Here is a 27,500-nt window from a genome sequence, read left to right as displayed (position 1 = left end):
GGTTTTAGGACTGGAAATGGCTTGAAACTGAGCTCAAAGTAGCAGAAATGTTAAATTTTTGCCGATATTCAAGAGTAAACAAACGACCTCACACGTCTAATACACGCCAGCTGGTGGGTCTAATATACATTCACAAATATGGTGATGATATTTATACAATTATTACAGTATTGCATAACAGTAAATCTTCTATTTTTTGGTGCGAATAAAAATTCATTATGTGAATAAAAAATCAAAATGGAATTTATTTGTAAAGCCTCAAAACGTAACTAATGAACAGAGGAAATGTTAGTTTAGTGCCAGGAATGCCTACATTGTTCATTCTGGACCCTATTTTGAAATTGGAATATTTTGAACTTTGTGTTAAATTGGCCAAATTAACAATTTCCGATCACTTTATTTTGTAGTTGAAACAGTTGACTTGGCGATTTCTTGTGCTCAATCGATAGAATAGAAGTAATACTAGTGAAATAGCTAAGAATTTGGTTGATTGGAATAATGTAATTGGCCTAAAATGGGAGTCAAAATCGGCAAAATCGCCGATTCGTAAATATCGCTGACACATCAAAATTCGCGAGAGCATAATTTCGTCAATTTTCCACCAAATTTCGTACTTTTTGTTTTATTACCTTCACAAAAAGATTCTCTATGATTTCATAAGAAAAAATAACAAATTTTTTTTTTTAAAATTCTTGGACACTGGTGCGTGACTCCAGATTTGGGCCTTGGACCCTGAAAGGGTTAAATCTCTCAAACCAACCTTTGCTGGCCTTAAATTCACTCACATCATCACTAGTTGCAGGCATTTTTTTAATTAAATCCTCATGCAACTTCCTAGCCTTTTCGCTTATGATCACTTGAGAGACGCTATCTCCTGCTAGCTGTTTTTCATTTATCCACACCAATAAGAGTCTCGCAACATCTTCCATCACTTGCGATCTCTGTTTCGAAAACACAGTTAAACCTTTGGCAAGAACAGCTTCCTTGATTGCCTTTCTGTTGCCCACAATAGTAGCGATGGTTGATTTGGGTTTCTTGTACAACCTGACCAGGTCGGCGACACGAACTCCAATTTCATACTTATCAATGATCTCTTTCTTCATCTCTATTGGAATTCTTACCCTTATTGCTGTAGGGTTGGCACTAGAAGCTTTCTTGGGGCCCATGGTCACTTATTTTCCAGATAAAGCACCGAAAACACTGTAATAATACGAAATATTCCGATTGTATGCTTGGATGTTACCACGGAGGCTGGCTGGTAAACAATGCCACCGGCGGAACATGTGAGGCTGCCTGAGGGCACACATTGGACGCGTCTCGGACGAAGAGCGGTGAGCGGGTTTTTGGGTGGCATGCGAGGCAAAATTTTTGTGATAAAAGCGAGCGGTATGCGGATTGTACGGTATGCGATGCGTACGGTATGCGGGGGTCCACTGTATTATTATTATTATTACAATAATACATATGTACTAATATTAGTAATATTATTATTAAACTATAACATAATAATCGTGTCCACTCATTACTTACCTTAAAATATCTGTAGTCTTAATGTAGAATGAGAGGTGAGTAAACAAGATTAAATGATAAATGAGAGTGTAGAATGTTCACTAGTTATGTAAACAAACGTTGTTGTTGTTGTTACCAGCCCGGACAGGAATGGTTCCTGTTCACTCTGTCAAGCCGATCAGAAAAACATCTCATATTTGTTTATTTATATGTTATGTAGCATGTTTATTATATAATTTTGAAAAAGAAATCATAGATGGAAAAACAAAATGTCTACATCAACGTTTTATACACATTTAATGCGCCTCAGTGATTATTATTGTGTTATTATCATTATTAATATGGTATCTTCAAGACCAATTACACTCTTAATAAATGGCTCTGAGACAGACAGGCAGACTGAAAGACAGACAGACAGACACAGGTAGACAGACAGACACTCAGGTAGACAGACACACAGGTAGAGAGACACACAGGTAGACAGACACACAGGTAGACAGACACACAGGTAGACAGAAAGACACACACAGATAGACATAAAGACAGACACATAGGCAGACAGAAAGACACACACAGGTAGACAAAGACAGACACACAGGCAGACAGAAAGACAGACACACAGGTAGACAGAGACACAGGTAGACAGAAAGACAGACACAGAGGTAGACAGACAGATAAACAGACACACAGAGATACACAGATATACAGGCAGACAGATACAGACAGGTTTATGTGCAACAGTGAAAACAAATAGATAGATCGAGAGTAAGAGCCTTAATTGCCACAATCTCCAGTGCAAGATTCAGACTTCATCTTAGGGGCCATGGTGAAATTTACTGTCCAGTTAGTACAGTTAATACAGTATGATGCTGCTGATAGGACAGGGTTACTCAAACAGATGCTGCCTGCATGACGCATTGCCGCCGCAAGTATTGTCAAATATTGTACAGTGGTGTGCATCAGCCGGCCCAGCCCAGCTGCCAGATGCACGGTCGTAAGTCGAGTGGACGTATGTTGAGCAGGTCGTAAGTCGGATGGTAGGTGTAATAATAATAAAAATAATAAATACGATAGAATTGAAGAAGGAAATTGTACAAAAATATGAGGGTTGAAGCAGTAGTGGAGGGAGTGGTTAACACATCGTCAGTGTGGCTTTGTTTATGCAGGAGTGAGCATTAGTCTCCATGCTCTTCCAAACATTTCACAATAATTCATTGTGTTTGGTGCTTGTAGATTGAGTGCGACTGGAGTGGTAGAGGCAGTGGTAGAGGCAGTGGGTGAGGCAACGGTTGAGGCAGTGGTTGAGGCAGTGGTTGAGGCAGCGGTTGAGGCAGTGGTTGAGGCAGCGGTTGAGGCAGTGGGTGGGGCAGTGGGTGAGGCAGTGGTTGAGGCAGCGGTTGAGGCAATGGTAGAGGCAGTGGTAGAGGCAGCAGTTGAGGCAGTGGTATTTATTAACATATATGTTATTAATAATAATAGTACATGTTATTATTAATAACATGTATTATTATTATTATTATTATTATTATTATTATTATTATTAACAGGTATGTTATTAAATAACACTGCCTCAACCACTGCCTCAACCGATGCCTCAGCCGCTGCCTCAGCCACTGCCTCGACCACTGCCTCAACTGGTGCCTCAACCACTGCCTCAACCACTGCCTCAACTACTGCCTCAACCACTGCCTCAACCATTGCCTCAACCACTCCAGTCACACTCAATCTACAAGCACCAAACACAATGAATTATTAAGAAATGTTTGGAAGAGCACGGAGACTAATGCTCACTCCAGCATAAACAAAGCCACACTGACAATGTGTCAATCACTACCTCCACCACTATTCAAATTCAAATTCAAGTTTTTTCTCTATAAGGGTTACAATGTGGGGTTTACAGGTTTTGGGTATTGTGTGGTTTACATGTTACAAAATACTAATTACAGAGGGGGCCACTAGGACACCTAGCCTGGCTAGGCATTTCGAGCAGACTTAGATTAATTCTTAACATTAAATCCTTACAGATTATGGTATTAAGGCTAAGTGACTACATCATAATTTCTGAGTTTAGCAATGTGAATGCTTTTGTTTTGGCACAATACAAAGTGTCTATACTGAAGTATCATAGGCAAACTTATGACTAGATAGGATTTATTATTTTGAGATTAAGATTAGTATTTCTGGGTTTATAGTCAGTGGGTGAGTGAGTGTAATTGTGAACCACCAGGTGGTTATCATGTAGTTAGTTGTCGGGGTGGATCAGGGAGATAAGATGTTTTCTAACTGTAGTTTTGAAAGTGATGAATGTGTCTGCAGTTCTAGAGATTTCAGGTAGGGTGTTCCAGATTTTAGGTCCTTTGAAATACATTAAATTTTTGTAAAGGTTTAGTCGAACACGGGGAATGTCATAGAGATGTTTGTGTCTGGTGTTATGCCTTTGGATCCTGTCACAACTATCAAGAATGCATTTTAGGTCAAGGTTAATATTGGAATTTAAGGTCCTGTAGATATAGATTGCACAGCAGTAAGTGTGGATGTTCTGAACAGGGAGTAAGTTTAGATCTATGAAGAGTGGGGGGTGGTGTTGCCAGGGATGGGATTTAGTGATTATTCTTACTGCGGCTTTTTGTTGGGTTATTATTGGCTTTAGGTGTGTTGCTGCAGTTGAACCCCAGGCACAGAGAGCATAGGTGAGGTATGCATATACAAGTGAATGGTATAGTGTGAGAAGGGCAGTTTGCGGCACGTAGTATCGTATCTTGGAGAGGATCCGCACCATTTTGGATACTTTTTTTGTTGTGTTGGATATGGGTGCTGAAATTTAGGTTGTTGTCGAGGTATAGGCCAAGGAATTTGCCCTCATTATGTCTGGCAATTAGAGTGTTGTCGATCTTAAAGTTAAGTTGCGCAACACCTGCTCTGCTACCAAACATAATATAGTAGGTTTTGCTAGTGTTAACCCTTTGACTGTCGCGGCCATATATATATGTCTTACGAGGTACTGTGTTTGACGTATATATACTCATAAATTCTAGCGGCTTCAAATCAAGCAGGAGAATGCTGGTAGGCCCACATGTGAGAGAATGGGTCTATGTGGTCAGTGTGCACCATATAAAAAAAATCCTTGAGCACGCAGTGCATAATGAGATAAAAAAACTCCAACCATTTTTTTAATTAAAATGCCGACTTTGTGGTCTATTTTCGTATAGTATTTATGGTTGTATTCTCGTTTTCTTGGTCTCATTTGATAGAATGGAAAACATATTATAGAAATAGAGGTGATTTTGACTGATTTTACTATAAAAAGAACCTGGAAATGGAGCTCAAAATAGGGGAAATGTTTGATTTTTGCCAATGTTCAAAAGTAAACAAATGATGTCAATGTCCAATAAATGTCCAACTAGCCATTCTAATATGCAGTCATGAATGGGTTGATGTTATTTATACACTTATTACAGTGTTGCAGTAGTCTGCATAATAGTAAGTCTTCTATTTTTTGTTTGAATAAAAAATCAAAATAGAAAGCAAGAGTAATATCAGAGGGGCCTGGAGACATGACTGATGAACAAAGAAAATGTTATTTTAGAGCCAGGAAAGTCTGCATTGTCATTCTGGACCTTATTTTGAAATTGTCATATTTTTTAATTTTCGTGAAATTGGCCAAATTGCAAATTTCTGACCACATTATTAGGTAGTTGAAATCGGTAAATGGGCAGTCTCTTCTACTCATTCGATAGAAAGAATGGAGTTCTAAAGAAATAGCTATGAGTTTGGTCGACTGGTATAATGAAATTAGCCGAAAATAGGGCTCAAAGTGGGCGAAATCACCGATTTGTAAATATCACCAAGGTCACTAACTTTGCCAGAGCATAATTTTGTCAGTTTTCCATCAAATTTATTTTTTTTTGGTGTCATTACAATCACGAAAAGATTCTGTAACATTTCATAGGAATTTTTTTTTTTTTTTTTTTTTTTTTAAATTTTGCGACACCAGGAGACACCTCAGGATTGGGGGTTGCGACAGTCAAGGGGTTAAGTGTAAGTTTATTGGCTGTCATCCAAGTCGATATTTTGAGCAGCTCGTTGTTAACAATGGTGTTAAGGGTGGCAAGATTAGGGTGGGAGATGACATAAGTAGTGTCGTCAGCAAAGAGAATGGGTTTCAGGTGTTGGGATATGTTTGGAAGATCATTGATGTAAATGAGGAAGAGCAGGGGTCCAAGGACACTTCCCTGTGGAACTCCATTATCAAGTGGCCGTATTGATGAGGCTGTGTTTTTAATGGTGACATACTGATACCTATTAGAAAGGTAGGATTTAAAATATGCAAGCGCATGGCCTCTTATACCATAGTGGTCAAGTTTGTGGAGTAGGATGCCGTGGTCTACTGTGTCAAACGCTTTTCTTAGGTCAATAAAAATTCCTAGCGGATATTCCTTATTTTCCAATGCTGTTTAAAGCAGCTCTAGCATTTTTATAACTGCATCATAGGTGCTTTTATTTTTCCTGAATCCAAATTGGCAGGCATTGAGTATGTTTTGTGCCGTTATAAATGAATATAGTCTCCTGTGCACGAGTTTCTCGAAGATTTTGGATAGCAATGGTAAGTTTGATATTGGCCTATCGTTGCTTACGTCTGTAGGGTCACCAACTTTATGTATTGGTGTAACCCTTGCAGTCTTGAGTAGCGTCGGGAAAGTGCTAGTTTCTAGTGACTTGTTAAAAAGTAATGTAATAGCATGCGAAAGGACATGGGCACCTCGCTTGTACAATAATGGTGGGACGTGAGACAGATTCCCCAAGTTATTTTTAAATGACTTTATGATCGCGGTGACTTCCGTGGGCTCAGTTGGTACAAGATAGAAGGAATTTGGGAAATTCCCATCTAGATAGTCCCCGGCACGGGCATTGGTATGTGGGATTTTACTGGGGAGATTAGATCCTATGTTTAAGAAGAAGTCATTTACATGTATCTTGTTAGCTGTATCAGTGGGATGCAGTGGTGTTTCATGAGGTTTAGTTAGAACAATATTCTTGTTTTTTTTTCAGTTTGTGGGTCCCCGGAATCTGGGAAAGTGTTTTCCAGGTCTTTTTTATATCTCCTCTTGTGTCAGTGAATCTGCTGGAGTAGTACAGTTTGGCTTTCTTTATTAATTTGGTGAGAACTGTTGAATAGTGTTCAAGAATATCTTTGTGTATTAAGCCCTGTCTATATTGCTTTTCACATTGGTGTTTCTTATCAATGGGTTTCAGAATGCTGCTGGTTAGCCATGGGCAACCAAGCCGTTTATTCATGATCTGTTTCGTTTTTATAGGACAATGTTTGTTGTATAGTCTAAGTATTTTGTTAAGAAAAATGCCTGTCCAATCGTCAACTCCATTGGCATTGGAGAATTCTGTAGGCAAGTCAACAGTCTCTATGTCTGCTGTGAAATTCCTTATTGAGGCCTCGTCATGGAGTCTAAATGAAACTTTGTTGTATTCCAGTGGTGGCTTACTAATGTTTGTTAAGAGGAAGGTTGGGTAGAGGTCAGTAGTGCTGTCTGTGATTATCCCTGATTTAAGGGGGGCTAGTATATTGGTCCATATGTGGTCTATTATGGTTGCACTTGTCTCAGTCAGCCTGGTTGGTTTAGCTATTGTTGGTATGAGGAGTGTGTTGTTCATATTGTTGATGAAATCAGTTACAGTCTGATCATCTGGTAGGCCAAGGTTGATATTGAAGTCTCCAGCTAAGAGAAGGTGGTGCTTGTTCATTTGTCTGTTTGTTATTAGTGACTTTAGATTCTCACTGAAGTTTGGGATGTTTGTGTGGAGTATCCGGTATATGGCACTGATTGTTATAGGCGTCTTAAGGTTTTTTACAGTAAAATTAGCAAAAATGTATTCCCCATATTCATCACTAAAGCAATTAGTGCTAATACAAGATAGATGGTAAGAGTAATAGATTGCAGTACCACCCCCAACTTGGTATGGTCTGCAGTTGTGGATTGCTGTGTATCCTGGCAGTGGGTAGATATCAATTGTGTCCTGCTTAAGCCAGGTCTCAGTAAGAATAATGCAGGAGAAGGGTGTCTTTAGTGACTTCAACCCTCATATTTTTGTACAATTTCCTTCTTCAATTCTATCGTATTTATTATTATTATTATTATTATTATTATTGTTGTTATTACGATTGTTATTATTAGCAGTAGCAGAAATGCTTGATTCTTTGCTGTGTTCAAGAGTAAACATGTGATGTCACCTCCAACACCTCTCCAAATAGCCATTCCAATATGCAGTCATGAATGGGTTGACATTATTTATACTGTAGTTTAATAGCAAATAATGAACAAACAAAACACTCACCACACAGTGGTGGGAGGGCTGGCTGCCAGTTGCAGGGGTTGGAGGGAGGGTAGTAGGGACTTGCAGGCAGTGGTGGAGGCAGTGGTATTTAATAACATACATGTTATTAAACTATAACATGTATGTATTTAGTACAATTTACGACGTTTTCATGTATTTTATGATTGTTCATGGTTCAACAAGTTAAGGAAGCAGTATTGTATTACATTTCCCTACAATATATTGGGGCACCAAACATTCGCGATTTTTCAACATTTGCGAGGCTCTTGACCCCCTAACGCTCGCGAATGTTGAGGGAGACCTGTATACTGACATTGACAGAGACATAGATAGAGACAGGCAGACAGAGATACAGACAGCCAAAGTCAATCAGACACCCACCCACCCAGCCTACCGAACACATATTACACATGTTCCAGAGTTGTATCTCTTTACTTAATGCATTAGTTGTAGGACATTCTGACAGGATGACACTACCAGTGGTATCAAAATTGAAAGGATTTCGCACAAATGTTGCACATGGGTTATTATCAAGGTATGTGACATTTCTTCGACCACATGTGGCCACATCCATCTCAAGGTCAACATCACTTTCCTCTTAACCCTTAAACTGTCCAAGCATAGATCGATGTTTGTACCAAACGTAGATCTACATTTTATTTTTCCTGCCTTAAAATTTGGCATGATTGCCCTGAGATGCTTGGTGAGAATAGAATGGGTCTTAACCCTTTCAGGGTCGGCAGGCCCACTCCTAAACTTGTTCTCAGGGTCGGAAATTTTTCGAAAAAAAAATAATAATTATTTTTTCTTATGAAATGATAATCTTTTCCCAATCATAATGACACCAAAAGTAAGAAATTTGGTGGAAAACTTACAGAATTATGCTCTCGCAAAGTTAGTGATCTTAACGATGTTTATGCTTCGGTGATATCGCCCACTTTGAGCCCTATTTTGGCCAATTTCAACGTACCAGTCGACAAAAATCATAACTATTTCGCTAGAACTCCATTTTTTCTATTGAATGAGTACAAGAAACTACCCATTTACCAATTTCAACTATCCAATAAAGTGGTCAGAAATTGGCAATTTTGCCAATTTCACACAAATTTCAAAAGATGCCAATTTCCAAATAGGGTTCAGAATAAACAAGACAGACATTCCTGGCACTAAAGAAACATTTCCTCTTTTCATTAGTCATGTCCCCAGGCCTCTGTTACAATTCTTTTGCTTTCCACTTTGAATTTTTATTCTCAAAAAAATAGAAGATTTACTGTTATGCAGTCTACTGCATTAGTGTAGAAATATTTTTTTTTTTATTATCACACTGGCCGATTCCCACCAAGGCAGGGTGGCCCGAAAAACAAAAACTTTCACCATCATTCATCCATCACTGTCTTGCCAGAAGGGTGCTTTACACTACAGTTTTTAAACTGCAACATTAACACCCCTCCTTCAGAGTGCAGGCACTGTACTTCCCATCTCCAGGACTCAAGTCCGGCCTGCCGGTTTCCCTGAACCCCTTCATAAATGTTACCTTGCTCACACTCCAACAGCACGTCAAGTATTAAAAACCATTTGTCTCCATTCACTCCTATCAAACACACTCACGCACGCCTGCTGGAAGTCCAAGCCCCTCGCACACAAAACCTCCTTTACCCCCTCCCTCCAACCTTTCCTAGGCCGACCCCTACCCTGCTTTCCTTCCACTACAGACTGATACACTCTTGAAGTCATTCTGTTTCGCTCCATTCTCTCTACATGTCCGAACCACCTCAACAACCCTTCCTCAGCCCTCTGGACAACAGTTTTGGTAATCCCGCACCTCCTCCTAACTTCCAAACTACGAATTCTCTGCATTATATTCACACCACACATTGCCCTCAGACATGACATCTCCACTGCCTCCAGCCTTCTCCTCGCTTCAACATTCATCACCCATGCTTCACACCCATATAAGAGTGTTGGTAAAACTATACTCTCATACATTCCCCTCTTTGCCTCCAAGGACAAAGTTCTTTGTCTCCACAGACTCCTAAGTGCACCACTCACCCTTTTCCCCTCATCAATTCTATGATTCACCTCATCCTTCATAGACCCATCCGCTGACACGTCCACTCCCAAATATCTGAATACATTCACCTCCTCCATACTCTCTCCCTCCAATCTGATATCCAATCTTTCATTACCTAATATTTTTGTTATCCTCATAACCTTACTCTTTCCTGTATTCACTTTTAATTTTCTTCTTTTGCACACCCTACCAAATTCATCCACCAATCTCCGCAACTTCTCTTCAGAATCTCCCAAGAGCACAGTGTCATCAGCAAAGAGCAACTGTGACAACTCCCACTTTGTGTGATTCTTTATCTTTTAACTCCACGCCTCTTGTCAAGACCCTCGCATTTACTTCTCTTACAACCCCATCTATAAATATATTAAACAACCACGGTGACATCACACATCCTTGTCTAAGGCCTACTTTTACTGGGAAATAATTTCCCTCTTTCCTACATACTCTAACTTGAGCCTCACAATCCTCGAAAAAACTCTTCACTGCTTTCAGTAACCAACCTCCTACACCATACACCTGCAACATCTGCCACATTGCCCCCCTATCCACCCTGTCATACGCCTTTTCCAAGTCCATAAATGCCACAAAGACCTCTTTAGCCTTATCTAAATACTGTTCACTTATATGTTTCACTGTAAACACCTGGTCCACACACCCCCTACCTTTCCTAAAGCCTCCTTGTTCATCTGCTATCCTATTCTCAGTCTTACTTTTAATTCTTTCAATAATAACTCTACCATACACTTTACCAGGTATACTCAACAGACTTATCCCCCTATAATTTTTGCACTCTTTTGTCCCCTTTGCCTTTATACAAAGGAACTATGCATGCTCTCTGCCTATCCCTAGGTACCTTACCTTCTTCTATACATTTATTAAATAATTGCACCAACCACTCCAAAACTATATCCCCCACCTACTTTTAACATTTCTATCTTTATCCCATCAATCCCGGCTGCCTTACCCCCTTTCATTTTACCTACTGCCTCACGAACTTCCCCCACACTCACAACTGGCTCTTCCTCACTCCTACAAGATGTTATTCCTCCTTGCCCTATACACGAAATCACAGCTTCCCTATCTTCATCAACATTTAACAATTCCTCAAAATATTCCCTCCATCTTCCCAATACCTCTAACTCTCCATTTAATAACTCTCCTCTCCTATTTTTAACTGACAAATCCATTTGTTCTCTAGGCTTCCTTAACTTGTTAATCTCACTCCAAAACTTTTTCTTATTTTCAACAAAATTTGTTGATAACATCTCACCCACTCTCTCATTTGCTCTCTTTTTACATTTCTTCACCACTCTCTTAACCTCTCTCTTTTTCTCCATATACTCTTCCCTCCTTGCATCACTTCTACTTTGTAAAAACTTCTCATATGGTATAAATAATATCAGCGCACTTGTGAAAGTATATTAGACTCACCAGTTGACGTGTATTGGACGTGTAGCATGATTTGTTTACTTTTGAACTTTGGCAAAAATCGAACATTTCTGTTACTTTGAGCTCAATTTCAAGGTCCTTTTCTTTGTTTGTGAAACCCATCAAAATCATCTCAATTTCTGTAATATGTCTTCCATTCTATAAAATGAGACCAGGAAAACTAGAGTTCAACCATAAATAGCATACGAAAATACATTGCAAAGTCACTGTTTTAAACCAAAAACACAGTCAGAGTTTTTTTTTTTTTCTCATTATGCACTGTGTAGTGCAGGTTTTTTTTTTATATTTTGCACACTGACTACATAGACCCATTCTTTCATATGTAGACCTACCAGCATTCTCTCGCTAGATTTGAAGGTACTAGAATTTATGCATACTAGTATGGCACCAACCCTGGCGTGCAAGCCGTACTAGTATGGCACCAACCCTGAAAGGGTTAACACCCAGTGTGCACAGTATTAAAAAAATCTGGGACCACTTAGTACCTTGTGGGAGCACCAGTTCAATTAAGTGCCAGCTAGAGCAAATAGCATGGTAAACACCAGGGATTCACTGTTGTCATGTCGTATTAACACTCCCCTTTTAAGAGGAAAGTGATGGATGTGGCCACATGGGGTCAAGGAAATATCAAAAACCTCGATAATAACCTATGTGTTACATTTGTGCAACATCCTTCCATTTTTGATACCACTGGTAGTATCATCCTACCAGAATGTCCTATAACCTATGCCCTAAGTAAGGAGAAATGATTCAGGAACGTGTAATACGTATTCGGCTGGCTGGCTGGCTGGCTGGCTGGCTGGCTGGCTGGCTGGCTAGGTGGCTGGCTGGCTGGCTGGCTGGCTGGCTGGCTGGCTGGCTGGATGGCTGGCTGGCTGGATGGCTGGCTGGCTAGGTGGCTGGCTGGCTGGCTAGGTGGCTGGCTGGCTGGCTAGGTGGCTGGCTGGCTGGCTAGGTGGCTGGCTGGCTGGCTGGCTAGGTGGCTGGCTGGCTGGCTAGGTGGCTGGCTGGCTGGCTAGGTGGCTGGCTGGCTGGCTAGGTGGCTGGCTGGCTGGCTGGCTGGCTAGGTGGCTGGCTGGCTGGCTAGGTGGCTGGCTGGCTGGCTGGCTGGCTGGCTGGCTAGGTGGCTGGCTGGCTGGCTGGCTAGGTGGCTGGCTGGCTGGCTGGCTAGGTGGCTGGCTGGCTGGCTGGCTGCTAGGTGGCTGGCTGGCTGGCTGGCTGGCTAGGTGGCTGGCTGGCTGGCTAGGTGGCTGGCTGGCTAGGTGGTTGGCTGGCTGGCTGGCTAGGTGGCTGGCTGGCTGGCTGGCTGGCTGGCTGGCTGGCTGGCTAGGTGGCTGGCTGGCTGGCTAGGTGGCTGGCTGGCTGGCTAGGTGGCTGGCTGGCTGGCTAGGTGGCTGGCTGGCTGGCTAGGTGGCTGGCTGGCTGGCCAGGTGGCTGGCTGGCTGGCTGGCCAGGTGGCTAGCTGGCTAGGTGGCTGGCTGGCTGGCTGACTTTGGCTGTCTCTGTCTGTATCTATCTCTGTCTATATTTCTGTCTGTCTATATCTCTGTCAATTTATCTAAATCTGTCTCTATCTCTGTCTGTCTCTATCTCTGTCTCTCTCTCACATGTACACATAAGTACAGTTATTATACATAGTGTAAATTACCTAGGATAACCATTAAGTAATACACATAGTAACTTCTGCATCATGTGTAATACCTGTTGGTTTACGAGCCGCTCTCTGAGACTGAGAGACAAGCAGAAGGAAAGACACACACACACAGGAAGACAGAAAGACAGACACACAGGCAGACAGAAGGCCAGACATATACAGGCAGACAGAAAGATCAAGACACACAGGCAGACAGAAAGACAGATAAACATAGGCAGACAGACTAAGACACACAAGGTTGACAGACAGAATGTTCCAGAGATGGGACACAGCAACAAGGGGTCACAGTTGGAAGCTGAAGATTCAGATGAATCACAGGGATGTTAGAAAGTATTTCTTCAGTCACAGAGTAGTCAGGAAGTGGAATAGTTTGGGAAGCAATGTAGTGGGGGCAGGATCCATTCATGGCTTTAAGAAGAGGTATGATGAAGTTCATGGATCAGGAAGAGTGACCTAGCAATGGCCAGTGATGAGGCAGGGCCAGGAGCTGTGACTCAACCCCTGCAACCACTACTATATGAGTACAACTAGGTGAGTACACAGGATGTTGTGCCTCTACTACCTTTCCCTTATTATTAAAATTATTTGTTTGTGTAGTTGGATTTTATGTGGCCACATTGGGTTAAGTTCTAGCATATTATGTCACTTTATGTTACCAGTCTGTGTATCGGAGGAAGGTAAAGAGAAGGAGCCAGACCTCCAATAGTATCACTAATAAACCCTGTTTGGTTGTTATAACCCCCTCCCCACTTTTTTGTGTCAACAAGGTGGTGGTAAAAGTCATGTGACCTACCTAACCTTTACACTCACTGTAGAGCTTGAGTCAGTGTGCAGATACCAGCTAATGACTCAACACTCCTGCTCTGGTCTTAAAAATTTACTGTTGTTGGTTTTCTTCAATTTGTATATTCTGATAAATTGTATAATTATCTGACTGATCGAGTATTAAGACTAGATATTTTACTCTGATGGAGTATCTGTATATACCTCATATTGTACAGATTTAATGTCTCTTTGTAAATACGTATTTCAAGGCAGAGTCTTGGAAACTTCGTGAAGTAGAACCTACGGTAAACATTCTTTACAAAGATACTGTATAATGGGATAATCTTACATGCCTTATGTTTTATATTACTATACTACTACTTCATTAAAATAAGTTTTATTGAAGATTATTATTATCCCACATTCTCTGTCTAAAATTGTTACGCTCTAATTGGAAAGAAAGGATATATATGTACTTATAGTTATATATAGACCTGGGAGAGTAACACAGGCAGACAGTAAGACAAACATACACAGGCAGACAGAAAGACAGACATACACAGGCAGACAGAAAGACAGACACACACATGCAGACAAAGATAGGCAGACATAAAGATAGACACACAAAGGCAGACAGAAAGACAGGCAGACAAAGAGAGATACACAAGCAGACAGAAAGACAAGCAGAGCTAGACAGACAGACAGACATATAGACAGACAGACATAAATGTTTGTGTGCAACAGTAAAAACAAATAAAGCCAGGGTTCCATGCAGAAGTGCACGATCATCAAGTGTCACTCACCCCATCCCTGCACTGTCAGCAGATTAGTGACACTCGTCATAAACAACATGCTTCAAGGAGTTTCATATATACTCCAGCATGTCTAAAACATTGCTGGAGTATATAGTTGTAGACAATAGTAAATGACCAAGACAGGTGAAAATGTTCACCTGTCAGTGTGTTTGTGACTATTTCAGTATCTAATACGTATCTGTGTCAGAACAAAGATTGTCTATGAAATCACAAGAACTATTATCAGTTGAAATTACCAGAACATAAAAATTATATAAATTAACCCTTTGAGGGTTTCCGCCATACTAGTACGTCTTACGCGTAGGGGTTTTTGACATACTAGTACGCATAAATTCTAGCACTGTCAAATCTCGCAGGAAAAGGCTGATAGGCCTAGATGTGAGAGAATGGGTCTGTGTGGTGGGTGTGCGCAGTAGGAAAAAAATTTGGGACCCAGTGGTGCATTGTGGGAATGCCATCATAGTACACAATGTCCACCATGCCTGGCGGTAAGAAGTTCCTCACTCCTCGGCGAATTGGGACACTTTTGTTCCCCAGTGACAGTTCTAATACAGATGGAAGTGACAGTGAAGATGAGTTTCAAAGTTCTGGTGAGGTTTTGACTGAAACTAATGGACCATAATATGGGTAATAGTGAGGAAAACCCAGGCAACCCACAGCCTTCCACCTCTGGTGCTGGGCCGTCTTGTTCACGTTCAGTTGTACCAGAATCAAAGAGGAAACTCCTATTTTCCCAAATCCCAGACTCAGATGTGAGCATTGGTGATGATAGTGATAGTGATTATGAACTACAAGCTCTTCAAACTTGTTCCAAGAATGGAGGAGGAGGCAGAGGAGGAGGAGACAGAGGAGGAGGAGGAAGAGGAGGAGGAGGAGGAGGAGGAGGAGGAGGAGGAGGAGGAGGAGGAGGAGGAGGAGGAGGAGGAGGAGGAGGAGGAGGAAGAAGAGGAGGAGGAGGAAGAGGAGGAGGAGGAAGAAGAGGAGGAGGAGGAGGAAGAAGAGGAGGAGGAAGAAGAAGAAGAATACGTAATAATAACAATAATACATAATAATAATAATACATAATAATAATACATAATAATAATAATAATAGGTAATAATAATAATAATAATAATATGTAATAATAAATGTTCACCCATGACAGAAACAAGATAAGGGGAGATAACATCTGATAAGTGCTGACGTTTGATGAGGGTAAATGAGGGTGTAGCTGATACCAAAAGATTAGATGAACATCGCTCTCCCTTTGTTTTTGCTGGTATACTAACATTTCTGTCTATTTGTCTGTCTGTCAAGCTCCCTGTCTATCTGTCTATTCATCTAGCTCTCTGTCTCAGAGAGCCACAAGACTGCGTCATCACTTTTACTCACATCTTCAAGCGGAGTACAGCACTTTGTCTGGATTTCTTAGGTTATCCTAGGTAATTTATACTATGTATACTTGCATTTATGTGTACCTGTGAGACAGAGATAGACAGACAGATAGAAAAAGAGACAGATTAAAAGATATAGAATGAGGGAGAAAGATAATTAGATAGAATGGAGGGGAAGCAGCATCCGACTCCATTGTTTTGACAGGCGGGAGGGGGAGTGAGTAATGAGACAATATGTCACTTTGACAGCTGCCGACTGCTGGTAATTTACATTATGGAGGAGGAGGAGAAGGAGAAGGATGAAGAGTAGGAGGAAGAGTAGGGGGAAGAGGAAGAAGAGGAGGAGGAGGAAGAGGAGGAAGAGGAAGAGGAAGAGTAGGAGGAAGAGGAAGAAGAGGAAGAAGAGGAGGAAGAGGAAGAGGAATAGTAGGAGGAAGATTAGGGGGAAAAGGAGGAAGAGGAAGAAGAGGAGGAGGAGGAGGAAGAGGAGGAGGAAGAGTAGGAGGAAGAGTAGGAGGAAGAGGAAGAAGAGGAAGACGAGGAGGAGGAAGAGGAGGAAGAGGAAGAGTAGGAGGAAGAGGAAGAAGAGGAAGAGGAGGAGGAGGAGGAAGAGGAATAGTAGGAGGAAGATTAGGGGGAAGAGGAGGAAGAGGAAGAGTAGGAGGAAGAGTAGGGGGAAGAGGAGGAAGAGGAAGAAGAGGAGGAGGAGCAAGAGGAGGAGGAGGAGGAAGAGTAGGGGGAAGAGGAAGAAGAGGAGAAGGATGAGGAAGAGGAGGAGGAGGAAGAAGAGGAAGAAGATGATGTCATAATATTTTTCCCTTGAAGCAAGAAAAAAAAAATCCACCCCATGACAGTGACAAGATAAGGGGAGATAACATCTGATAAGAGATGACTTTTGATGAGCGTAAACGAGGGTGGAACTGATAATAAAAGATTAGATGAACATCGCCCTCCCTTTGTTTCTGCTGGTACACTAACATTTCTGTCTGTCTATTTGTCTGTCTGTCAAGCTCCCTGTCTATCTGTCTAGCTCTCTGTCTCAGAGAGCCACAAGACTGCGTCATCACTTTTACTCACATCTTCAAGCGGAGTACAGCACTTTGTCTGGATTTCTTGGGTTATCCTAGGTAATTTATACTATGTATACTTGTATTTATGTGTACCTGTGAGACAGAGATAGACAGACAGATAGAAAGAGACAGATTGAAAGAGATAGAATGAGGGAGAAAGATAAAACACCATTGTGTATGACACCATGTTTCAAAGAGTTCCACAAGCTACAGAACTAATAGGAATATGTTCAGTGACTGTATATTGGTATATATATTAGAGAACAATAGTAATAAACAATGTTTTGTATTGTTTGTTTTTGTAAACAAGTTTTGTAAACAATATATTGATAATTATGTTTGTGTGCTTATTGTGTTGTATACAACGAGTGTATATATGTACATTGCACCTTACTTTGGTCTCATAGGCCACATAAGTTATGTGAAAAAATAAAATAGTGAAAAAAACAACAAACCTTCAAATACAAGTAAACCAAAGTTTACCGGTGAGCGGCAGTTGCCGCTGTTGCCATACGCGGCTCATTTTCTGCAAACTTTACGCCTCCATATCTCCGTAAGTATTGATGGTAAATTTTTTTGTTTATCCTATAATGTTTAGAAAAAAAAACTCTATTTTTTCATAAGAAAAGATCATTTTTTTTTTTTTGAAATTTGGCCAACCCTGAGAACAAGTTTCTGAGAGGGCCTGTCGACCCTCAAAGGGTTGAAATAAAATCAGGAAAAAAGGTATATCAGCAACACTTCTGCAGGTGGCAGGACTCAATGTTGCTGTCAGGTTAGCATCAAGCGCCAACTTCGCGGTCTTATATCTTGGTAAATACTGGTCCTAATTTTTTTTTTCGTCTTATTACACACAGAAAATGGCTCTCTTTAACCCTTTGACTGTTGCAACACCAAATCCTGAAGTGTCTCCTGGTGTCGCAAAATATTTGGAAAAAAAAATAATATTTTTTCTTATGAAATAATAGAGAATCTTTTCCTGATAATAATGACACCAAAAGTATGAAATTTGATGGAAGACTTACAGAATTAAGCTCTCACGAAGTTAGCGACCTATGCCCTATTTTTGGCCAATACCATTATTCCAGCCAACTAAACTCCTAACTATTTCTTTAGAACTCCATTTGATAAATTAGACACATGTGCAACTCTTGGGTATCTTTATTGATACCCAAGAGTTGCACATGTGTCTAATTTATCAACATGTCGGTTCTCTGAACCATTCATCTAAGAACTCCATTTGTTCTATCGATGGAGTACAAGAATCTGCAAATTTACCAATTTCAACTACTCAATAAAGTGATCAGAAATTGGCAATTTGGCCAATTTCATGCCAATTCAAAAATATGTCAATTTCAAAATAGGTCCAGAATGAGCAATGCAAACATTCCTGGCACTAAAGTAACATTTTCTCTGTTCATCAGTCACATCTCTAGGTCCCTGTTATAATAATCTTGCTTTCTATTTTGAATTTTTATTCACACAAAAAATAGTAGATTTACTGTTATGCAGACTACTGCAATATTGTAATAATTGTATAAATAATGTCAATCCATTCGTGACTGCATATTAGAATGGCTAGTTGGACATTTATTGAGCAATTTGTTTACTCTTGAACATCAGCAAAAATCAAACATTTCTGCCAATTTGAGCTTCATTTCAAAATCCCTTTCATAGTAAAAACCAATCAAAATCACTTCTATTTCTACAATATATTTTCCATTCTATCAAATGAGACCAAGAAAACAAGACTACAACCATAAATACTATACGAAAATACACCTCAAAGTTGGCGTTTTAATCCAAAACCACAGTTGGAGGTTTTTTTTTCTCATTATGCACTGCATGCTGCAGGATTTTTTTCATATGCACACACTGACCACACACACCCCCCATTTTCTCGCATGTGGGCCTACCAGCTTTCTCCTGCTTGATCTGAAGCCGCTAGAATTTTTAAGTATATATACATCAAACACATTGGCTCGTAAGACGTATACACGACCGCAACAGTCAAAGGATTAATAAAAAAAAATCAAAATATTCGGAGCACTGGGCGAGCGAACGTAGATCTACATTTGGACAGTTTAAGGGTTACAAGGGGAGTGTTAATACAACATGGCATCAGTGAATCCCTGGTGTTTACCATGCTATTTGCTCTAACTGGCACTCAATTGAACTGGTGCTCCCACAAGGTACTAAATGGTTCTAGATTTTTTAATACTGTGCACACCAAGTGCTAAGACCCATTCTATACAGACCAGGCATCTCAGGCCAATCGTGCCAAATTTGGGGGCAGGAAAAACAAAATGTTGATCTACGTTTGGAGTGCTAGAGGTCAAATTCAAAATTCAAATTTTTATTTCTTTGCAAAGTTTACAATGTGTGACTGACATTTTCTAAGGAGTCTATTTCCATGTATAGTTTACAATGTTTAATTACAATATTGACTTGCAAGTGCAAAGAAATCCACTATCATACCAAGGCATTTTGGGCTGACTAAACCTAATACAGTGGAACCTTGACTTATGAGTTTAACCCTTTGACTGTTGCAAGCCCCTTTCTGAAACTGTCATTCTATGTTGCAAAATTTTTGGAAAAAAAAATTATTTTTTCTTATGAAATGATAGAGAATCTTTTCCCAATGGTAATGACATCGAAAGTACAAAATTTAGTAAAAAACTCGCGGAATTACGCTCCCATGAAGTTAGCGGTCTCGGCGACATATACACATGGGCGATTTTGCCGACTTTGAGCCCTGTTTTTGGCCAATTCCATTGTTCCAGTTGACCAAACACATAGTTATTTCTTCAGAACTCCATTTATTCTATCAACTGAGTACAAGAAACTGCCCATTTACCGATTTGAACTATCCAATGAAGTGGTCAGAAATTGGCAATTTGGCCAATTTCATGCAAATTAAAAAAGATGCCAATTTCAAAATAGGGTCCAGAATAAACAATGTAGACATTCTTGGCACTAAAATAACATATCCTCTATTCATTAGTCACGTCTCTAGGCCCCTCTTATATTACTACTGCTTTCTATTTTGATTTTTTATTCAAACAAAAAATACAAAGTTTACTGTTATGCAGACTAATGCATTATTGTAAAAATGGTATAAATAATATCAGTGCACTAGTGAAAGAATATTAGACTCCCCAGTTGACATGTATTGGACGTGTGGTGTGATTTGCTTACTCTTGAACACTAGTAAAAATCGAACATTTCCGCTACTTTGAGCTCAATTTCAAGGTCGTTTTCATCATGAAACTAATCAAAATCATCTCTATTTCTGCAATACGTTTTCCATTTTATCATGTGAGACCATGAATACGAGAATACAACGATAAATACTATATGAAAATACACCTCAAAGTCGGAGTTTTAATCCAAAAAACAATCAGTTTTTTTCTCATGCACTGTGCTGCAGGATTTTTTTTATGTGGTGCACACTGACCACACAGACCCATTCTCTCACATGTGGGCCCACTAGCTTTCTCCTGCTTGATTTGAAGCCGCTAGAATTATTGAGTATATATACGTCCAAAACACTGGGTCGTAAAACGTATATATATGACCAAAACAGTCATAAGAAACATAATAAACAATATAACCAACACAGAAACATGATATATACTCTAGAATGAATAAAATAGGCCATAATATGGTGGCAGAGGCAGCAGTGGAAGTGTCTGCCATTTCCTGTCTAACTTTGACTATACAGTGGACCCCCGCATAACGATGGCATCGCATAGCGATTTTTCCGCATAACGATTACTTTTATCGCAAAATTTTTGCCCCGCATACCGATTAAAAACCCGCATACCGATTTTCGTCTGAGACGCGTCCAATGTGCCCTCACATGTGCCGGCCGTCCCATTGTTTACCAGCCAGCCTCCGCGGTAACATCCAAGCATACACTCGGAATATTTCGTATTATTACAGTGTTTTCGGTGGTGTTTCTGGAAAATAAGTGACCATGGGCCCCAAGAAAGCTTCTAGTGCCAACCCTGTGGTAAAAAGGGTGAGAATTAGTATGGAAATTAAGAAAGATTTTGAAGGGTTTGGGGCTAACCCTGAGAAGCCTATGCCAGTTGTGGAATCCATTGTGCCTACTTCAAAGATTAAGGAAATGTGTGCAGAGTGGTTTGAACTGCAAACCTTTATAGATGAAAATCACCCTGACACAGCTGTTGCAAGCCGTGCTTGTGACTATTTCAATGACAATGTTATGGCCCATTTTAGGAAAGTCTTGAAGAAACGGGAGGTACAGAGCTCTATGGACAGATTTGTTGTGCGACAGAGGTCCAGTGACTCTGAAGCTGGTCCTAGTGGCATTAAAAGAAGAAGGGAAGTAACCCCAGAAAAGGACTTGCTACCTCAAGTCCTAATGGAAGGGGATTCCCCTTCTAAACAGTAAGAAGATAATGCTCTCCCCTCCTCCCATCCCATCAATCATCACCAGATCTTCAATAAAAGTAAGTGTCATGTAATTGTGCATGCCTTTTTCAGTTTGTGTGTATTAAAATTAACATTTCATGTGGTAAAAAAATTTTTTTTTCATACTTTTGGGCGTCTTGCACGGATTAATTTTATTTCCATTATTTCTTATGGGGAAAATTAATTCGCATAACGATTATTTCGCATAACGATGAGCCCTCTTGCACGGATTAAAATCGTTAACCGGGGGTCCACTGTAGTATCTTCCCATGCTCTTATTGTAAGAGAAAATGACATATTTGTGAGACTAATTGCAGAAATATTATACATAAAAACATAATAAATCGTAATACACTACAGAATGTAAAGAAATGTTAAACTGTTTATATAAAGTGTATATGAACTTACACACTTGGAGCAGAGATGGTGGGGGATGTTGAGGGTGGGGAATGTTGAGGGTGGGGGATGTTGAAGGTGGGGGATGTTGAGGGTGGAGGAGGTTGAGGGTGGGTGAGGTTGAGGGTGGGGGAGGTTGAGGGTGGAGGAGGTTGAGGGTGGGGGAATGTTGAGGGTGGAGGAGGTTGAGGGTGGGGGATGTTGAGGGTGGGGGATGTTGAGGGTGGAGGAGGTTGAGGGTGGAGGAGGTTGAGGGTGGGGGATGTTGAGGGTGGAGGAGGTTGAGGGTGGGGGATGTTGAGGGTGGGGGATGTTGAGGGTGGAGGAGGTTGAGGGTGGGGGAGGTTGAGAATGGGGAAGGTTGAGACTGTGGCACATGATGCCAGTGGCCCTGTAAACCTCCAACAACAACATTGTTTTGTTTAGTAAAGCAATAACAGATAATTATATGGAACTTTGATGATTTATGGTGAGTAGAGTAATTAAAAGTTTAAAGTTAGTTTAAAAAAATTACATTATTACAAACAATGGTACAAGTGGATAGTTAAGGGATTAATAGGGAGTGATTTCCATCTGCAGATTTCCATGTGCAGATTTGGCTTTAGTCCCTCTAGGATTTTCCAAGTGTATATTATGTAGGAGGGGTGTTAATGTTGCAGTTTTATAACTGTAGTGTAAAGCATCCCTCTGGGAAGACAGTGATGGAGTGAATGATGATGATAAAAGTTTTTCTTTTTCGGGCCACCCTGCCGTGGTGGGAATCGGCAGATGTGTTAATAAAAAAAATAATATGTATGTCAGGCGTCACATCAAACAAGATTGTTGGAAAATGTTGAGAGCAAAATAAACCAACTGTCAGAATCTATGATCCATTGTAATACAATAATAGAAATACAACTGTAATACAATAATAGAAATAGTCATATCTATCATCACATCTCAAGCATACACCTCCGAAGGGTACATGTACTCACCTCTGAAGGGTACATATACTCACCTCTCAAGGGTGTCTCCTGGCAGGAGGTGAGCAGCTAGCCTCTGCCTGTGTGAATACTTGAGTGACTTCTTGATGCCGGGGCTGGACCTGGACTCCAGAAAGACAGACCCTGGGTGAACATCAGGACCGTTTATCACCAGTTGTCTCATCAACTGGATGTTGTGTGTGGTAACCTTCTCAGGATATGTCAACTGTTTGGCCACCTCTACTGGAACACCAACCTGCAGCAGCAGCAGCATTTTAATGTAGATAAAAGATTCAGAAAACCAACAAGTTGATAAATTAAGACACATTTCCAACACATGGATATCTTCACTGTGGAAATGTTTTGCTACCGTGTGGTAAAACATTTCGACAATAAAGATACCCAAGTGTTGCACATGTCAAATTTATCAACAGCATTATAAGCAGTGAATCTTTTAGATTTGGAAAAATTGTGACCTATGTTTTAATTTGTGAAGTAAAAATGTACAGAGTTTTAATCATGAATAAATGTTACAAATTCAGGGAGACGGAGAAGAGAAAGTGAGAAGACTAACGTATGTTACTCCAGCCCCTGAATGAAACTCTTCACTATTGTAAACCATCAGTGTTAAGACTACTTTACTACTGTAGACTATCAGTGAGAAGACTACTTGTCCAGAATGAACCATTATAGTTTTGACCTGAGCCAATAATGGTCCAGGATGAACCATTATAGTCTTGCCCTGAACCAACACTGGTCCAGGATGAACCATTATAGTCTTGACCTGAACCAACAATGGTCCAGAATGAACCATTATAGTCTTGACCTGAACCAACACTGGTCCAGGATGAACAATTATAGTCTTGCCCTGAGCCAATAATGGTCCAGGATGAACCATTATAGTCTTCACCTGAGCCAATAATGGTCCAGGATGAACCATTATAGTCTTGACCTGAACCAACACTGGTCCAGGATGAACTATTATAGTCTTGACCTGAACCAACAATGGTCCAGAATGAACCGTTATAGTTATCCCCCTAAACCAACAGCGGTCTGGGATGAACCAATACAGCCATCCCGTGAACCAACAGCGGTCGCTGTATGCTGTCAGCTGCCCTATAAACCCCAACAACAACAATCAATAGCTGTCCAGGATAAACCAACAGCAGTTCAGGATGAACCAACAGTGGTCCAAGATGAACCAATAGCAATCCAGGAACCAATAGCCATCCCATGAACCAATAGTGGTGGTCCAGAATAAACTATAATGTTGTGTCAACAATTATCTCCAATACTGAGTCAATTGTGAGTTGGTGCATTCTCAGTACTGTGACTTTTCTACTCAAGGTTTAAACACCAACACAGCTTATTTCTGCTCACACAAGTCATTGCGCACGCACGCACACACATGCGCGCACACACATACACATACACACACACACACACACACACAAACACAAACACAAACACAAACACACACACAAACACGCACACACACACACAAAGACAGACAGACACACACACACACACACACACACACACACACACACACACACACACACACACACAAACACACACACACACACATACACACAAACACAAACACACACACAAACACACACACACACACACACACACACACAGAGGGAGGAGAGGGGGAGGAGGAGTTGCACTGCTCAGTAAAAACCAGTGGGGTTTTGAGAAAATGGAAGGAATGGATGGCATGGGCGAAAGGGACTACTTAGTAGGAACAATCCAGTCTGAGGGACATAAGGTGATAATTGCAGTAATGTACAACCCACCACAGAACTGCAGGAGGCCAAGAGAAGAATACGATGAGAGCAACAGAGCAATGATCAACACACTAGCCGAGGTGGCCAGGAGAGCACACATGGGGGGAGCAAAGTTACTAGTTATGGGTGATTTCAATCACAAGGAGATTGACTGGGAAAACCTGGAGCCCCATGGGGGTCCCGAAACATGGAGAGCCAAGATGATGGATGTGGTACTGGAGAACCTCATGCATCAACATGTTAGAGACACCACCAGAGAGAGAGGAGAGGATGAACCAGCAAGGTTGGACCTTGTATTCACCATGAGTAGTTCGGACATCGAGGGTATCATGTATGAAAGGCCCCTGGGAGCTAGTGATCATGTGGTTCTGTGCTTCGACTACATAGTTGAGCTCCAAGTGGAGAGAGTAGCAGGAATAGGCTGGGAAAAACCAAACTACAAAAGGGGGAACTACTCAGGCATGAGGAACTTCCTTCAAGACATTCAGTGGGAGAGGGAACTGACAGGAAAACCAGTACAAGAAATGATGGACTATGTAGCAACAAAATGCAAGGAGGCAGAGGAGAGGTTTGTTCCCAAGGGAAACAGAAATAATGGGAAGAACAGAACGAGTCCTTGGTTCACCCAAAGGTGTAGGGAGGCAAAAACTAGGTGTACTAGAGAATGGAAAAGGTACAGAAGACAGAGAACTCAGGAAAATAAAGAAATCAGCCGAAGAGCCAGAAACGAATATGCACAGATAAGAAGGGAGGCTCAGAGACAATATGAAAATGACATAGCATCAAAAGTAAAGACTGACCCGAAGCTGTTGTACAGCCACATCAGGAGGAAAACAACAGTCAAGGACCAGGTAATCAGACTGAGGAAGGGTGATGGGGAATTCACAAGAAACGACCGAGAGGTATGTCAGGAGCTCAACACAAGATTTAAAGAGGTATTTACAGTGGAAACCAGTAGGACTCCAAGAAATCAGAACAGGGGGGCACACCAGCAAGTGCTGGATGAGGTACATATAACCAAGGAGGAGGTGAAGAAGCTGCTATGCGAACTTGACACCTCAAAGGCGGTGGGACCAGACAACATCTCTCCATGGGTCCTTAAAGAGGGAGCAGAGATATTGTATGAGCCATTAACAAAGATCTTCAACACATCATTTGAAACTGGGCAACTCCCTGAGGTATGGAAAATGGCAAACGTAGTCCCAATTTTTAAAAAGGGAGACAGACATGAGGCACTAAACTACAGACCTGTATCCCTAATGTGTATAGTATGCAAGGTCATGGAGAAGATCATCAGGAGGAGAGTGGTGGGGCACCTGGAAAGAAACAAGTGTATAATTGACAACCAGCACGGTTTCAGGGAAGGAAAATCCTGTGTCACAAACCTACTAGAGTTTTATGACAAGGTGACAGAAGTAAGACAAGAGAGAGAGGGGTGGATCGACTGCGTATTTTTGGACTGCAAGAAGGCTTTCGACACAGTTCCTCACAAGAGGTTACTGCAAAAGCTAGAGGACCAGGCACACATAACAGGAAAGGCACTGCAATGGATCAGAGAATATCTGACAGGGAGGAAACAACGAGTCATGGTACGCGACGAGGTGTCAGAGTGGGCGCCTGTGACAAGCGGGGTTCCACAGGGGTCAGTCCTAGGACCTGTGCTGTTCTTGGTATACGTGAACGACATAACGGAAGGGATAGACTCAGAAGTGTCCTTGTTTGCAGACGATGTGAAGTTAATGAGAAGAATCGAATCGGACGAGGATCAGGCAGGACTACAAAGAGATCTGGACAGGCTACAAGCCTGGTCCAGCAACTGGCTCCTTGAATTTAACCCTGCCAAATGCAAAGTCATGAAGATTGGGGAAGGGCAAAGAAGACCACAGACACAATATAGTTTAGATGGCCAAAGACTGCAAACCTCACTAAAGGAAAAAGATCTGGGGGTGAGTATAACACCGAGCATATCTCCTGAGGCGCACATCAATCAGATAACTGCTGCAGCATACGGGCGCCTGGCAAACCTACGGATAGCGTTCCGATACCTCAGTAAGGATTCGTTTAAGACTCTGTACACCATCTACGTCAGGCCCATACTGGAGTATGCAGCACCAGTTTGGAATCCACACCTAGTCAAGCACGTCAAGAAATTAGAGAAAGTGCAAAGGTTTGCAACAAGACTAGTCCCAGAGCTACGGGGATTGTCCTATGAAGAAAGGTTGAGGGAAATCGGCCTGACGACACTGGAGGCCAGGAGGGTCAGGGGAGACATGATAACGACATATAAAATACTGTGCGGAATAGACGAGGTGGACAAAGACGGGATGTTCCAGAGATGGGACACAGACACAAGAGGTCACAATTGGAAGTTGAAGACTCAGATGAATCAAAGGGATGTTAGGAAGTATTTCTTCAGTCATAGAGTAGTCAGGCCATGGAATAGCCTAGAAAGTGATGTGGTGGAGGCAGGAACCATACATAGTTTTAAGGCGAGGTATGATAGAGCTCATGGGGCAGGGAGAGAGAGGACCTAGTAGCAATCAGCGAAGAGGCGGGGCCAGGAGCTGTGACTCGACCCCTGCAACCACAAATAGGTGAGTACAAATAGGTGAGTACACACACACACACACACACACACACACACGGAGTCCAACAACAATAAGGCTGAATTACAATCACAACAGTTCCACAATGGTAGGCTAGTCTTACCTCACTGATTCTGAGGTTGGGATCTGGTGATATAACAGTTCTGCTAGAGAAATCCACTCGTTTTCCAGACAGATTACCTCTGAAGCGACCTGCTTTGCCCTTCAACCTTTGAACAAAACCTAGTGTGGATTTTGGCTGAAGAAAA

The 27,500-nt window shown here is 41.3% G+C and overlaps 1 protein-coding gene across 1 annotated transcript in view; it reads right to left on the bottom strand.

The window, feature by feature from the left end:
- Polr3A (RNA polymerase III subunit A) overlaps positions 1-27,500 on the bottom strand; it is a 194,849-nt gene that overhangs the window by 136,537 nt on the left and 30,812 nt on the right. The window contains exons 2-3 of the mRNA XM_070098524.1: positions 27,356-27,490; positions 22,889-23,109 (exon numbers count right to left, since the gene is read on the bottom strand). Of these exons, the coding sequence (XP_069954625.1) occupies positions 22,889-23,109; positions 27,356-27,490 (356 nt within the window). The remainder of the gene's footprint in view (positions 1-22,888; positions 23,110-27,355; positions 27,491-27,500) is intronic.

Source organism: Cherax quadricarinatus, chromosome 62 (assembly GCF_038502225.1).
Source record: "Cherax quadricarinatus isolate ZL_2023a chromosome 62, ASM3850222v1, whole genome shotgun sequence".
In the NCBI taxonomy this organism is placed as follows: domain Eukaryota; kingdom Metazoa; phylum Arthropoda; class Malacostraca; order Decapoda; family Parastacidae; genus Cherax; species Cherax quadricarinatus.
This window is presented reverse-complemented; position numbering and strand designations above follow the sequence as displayed.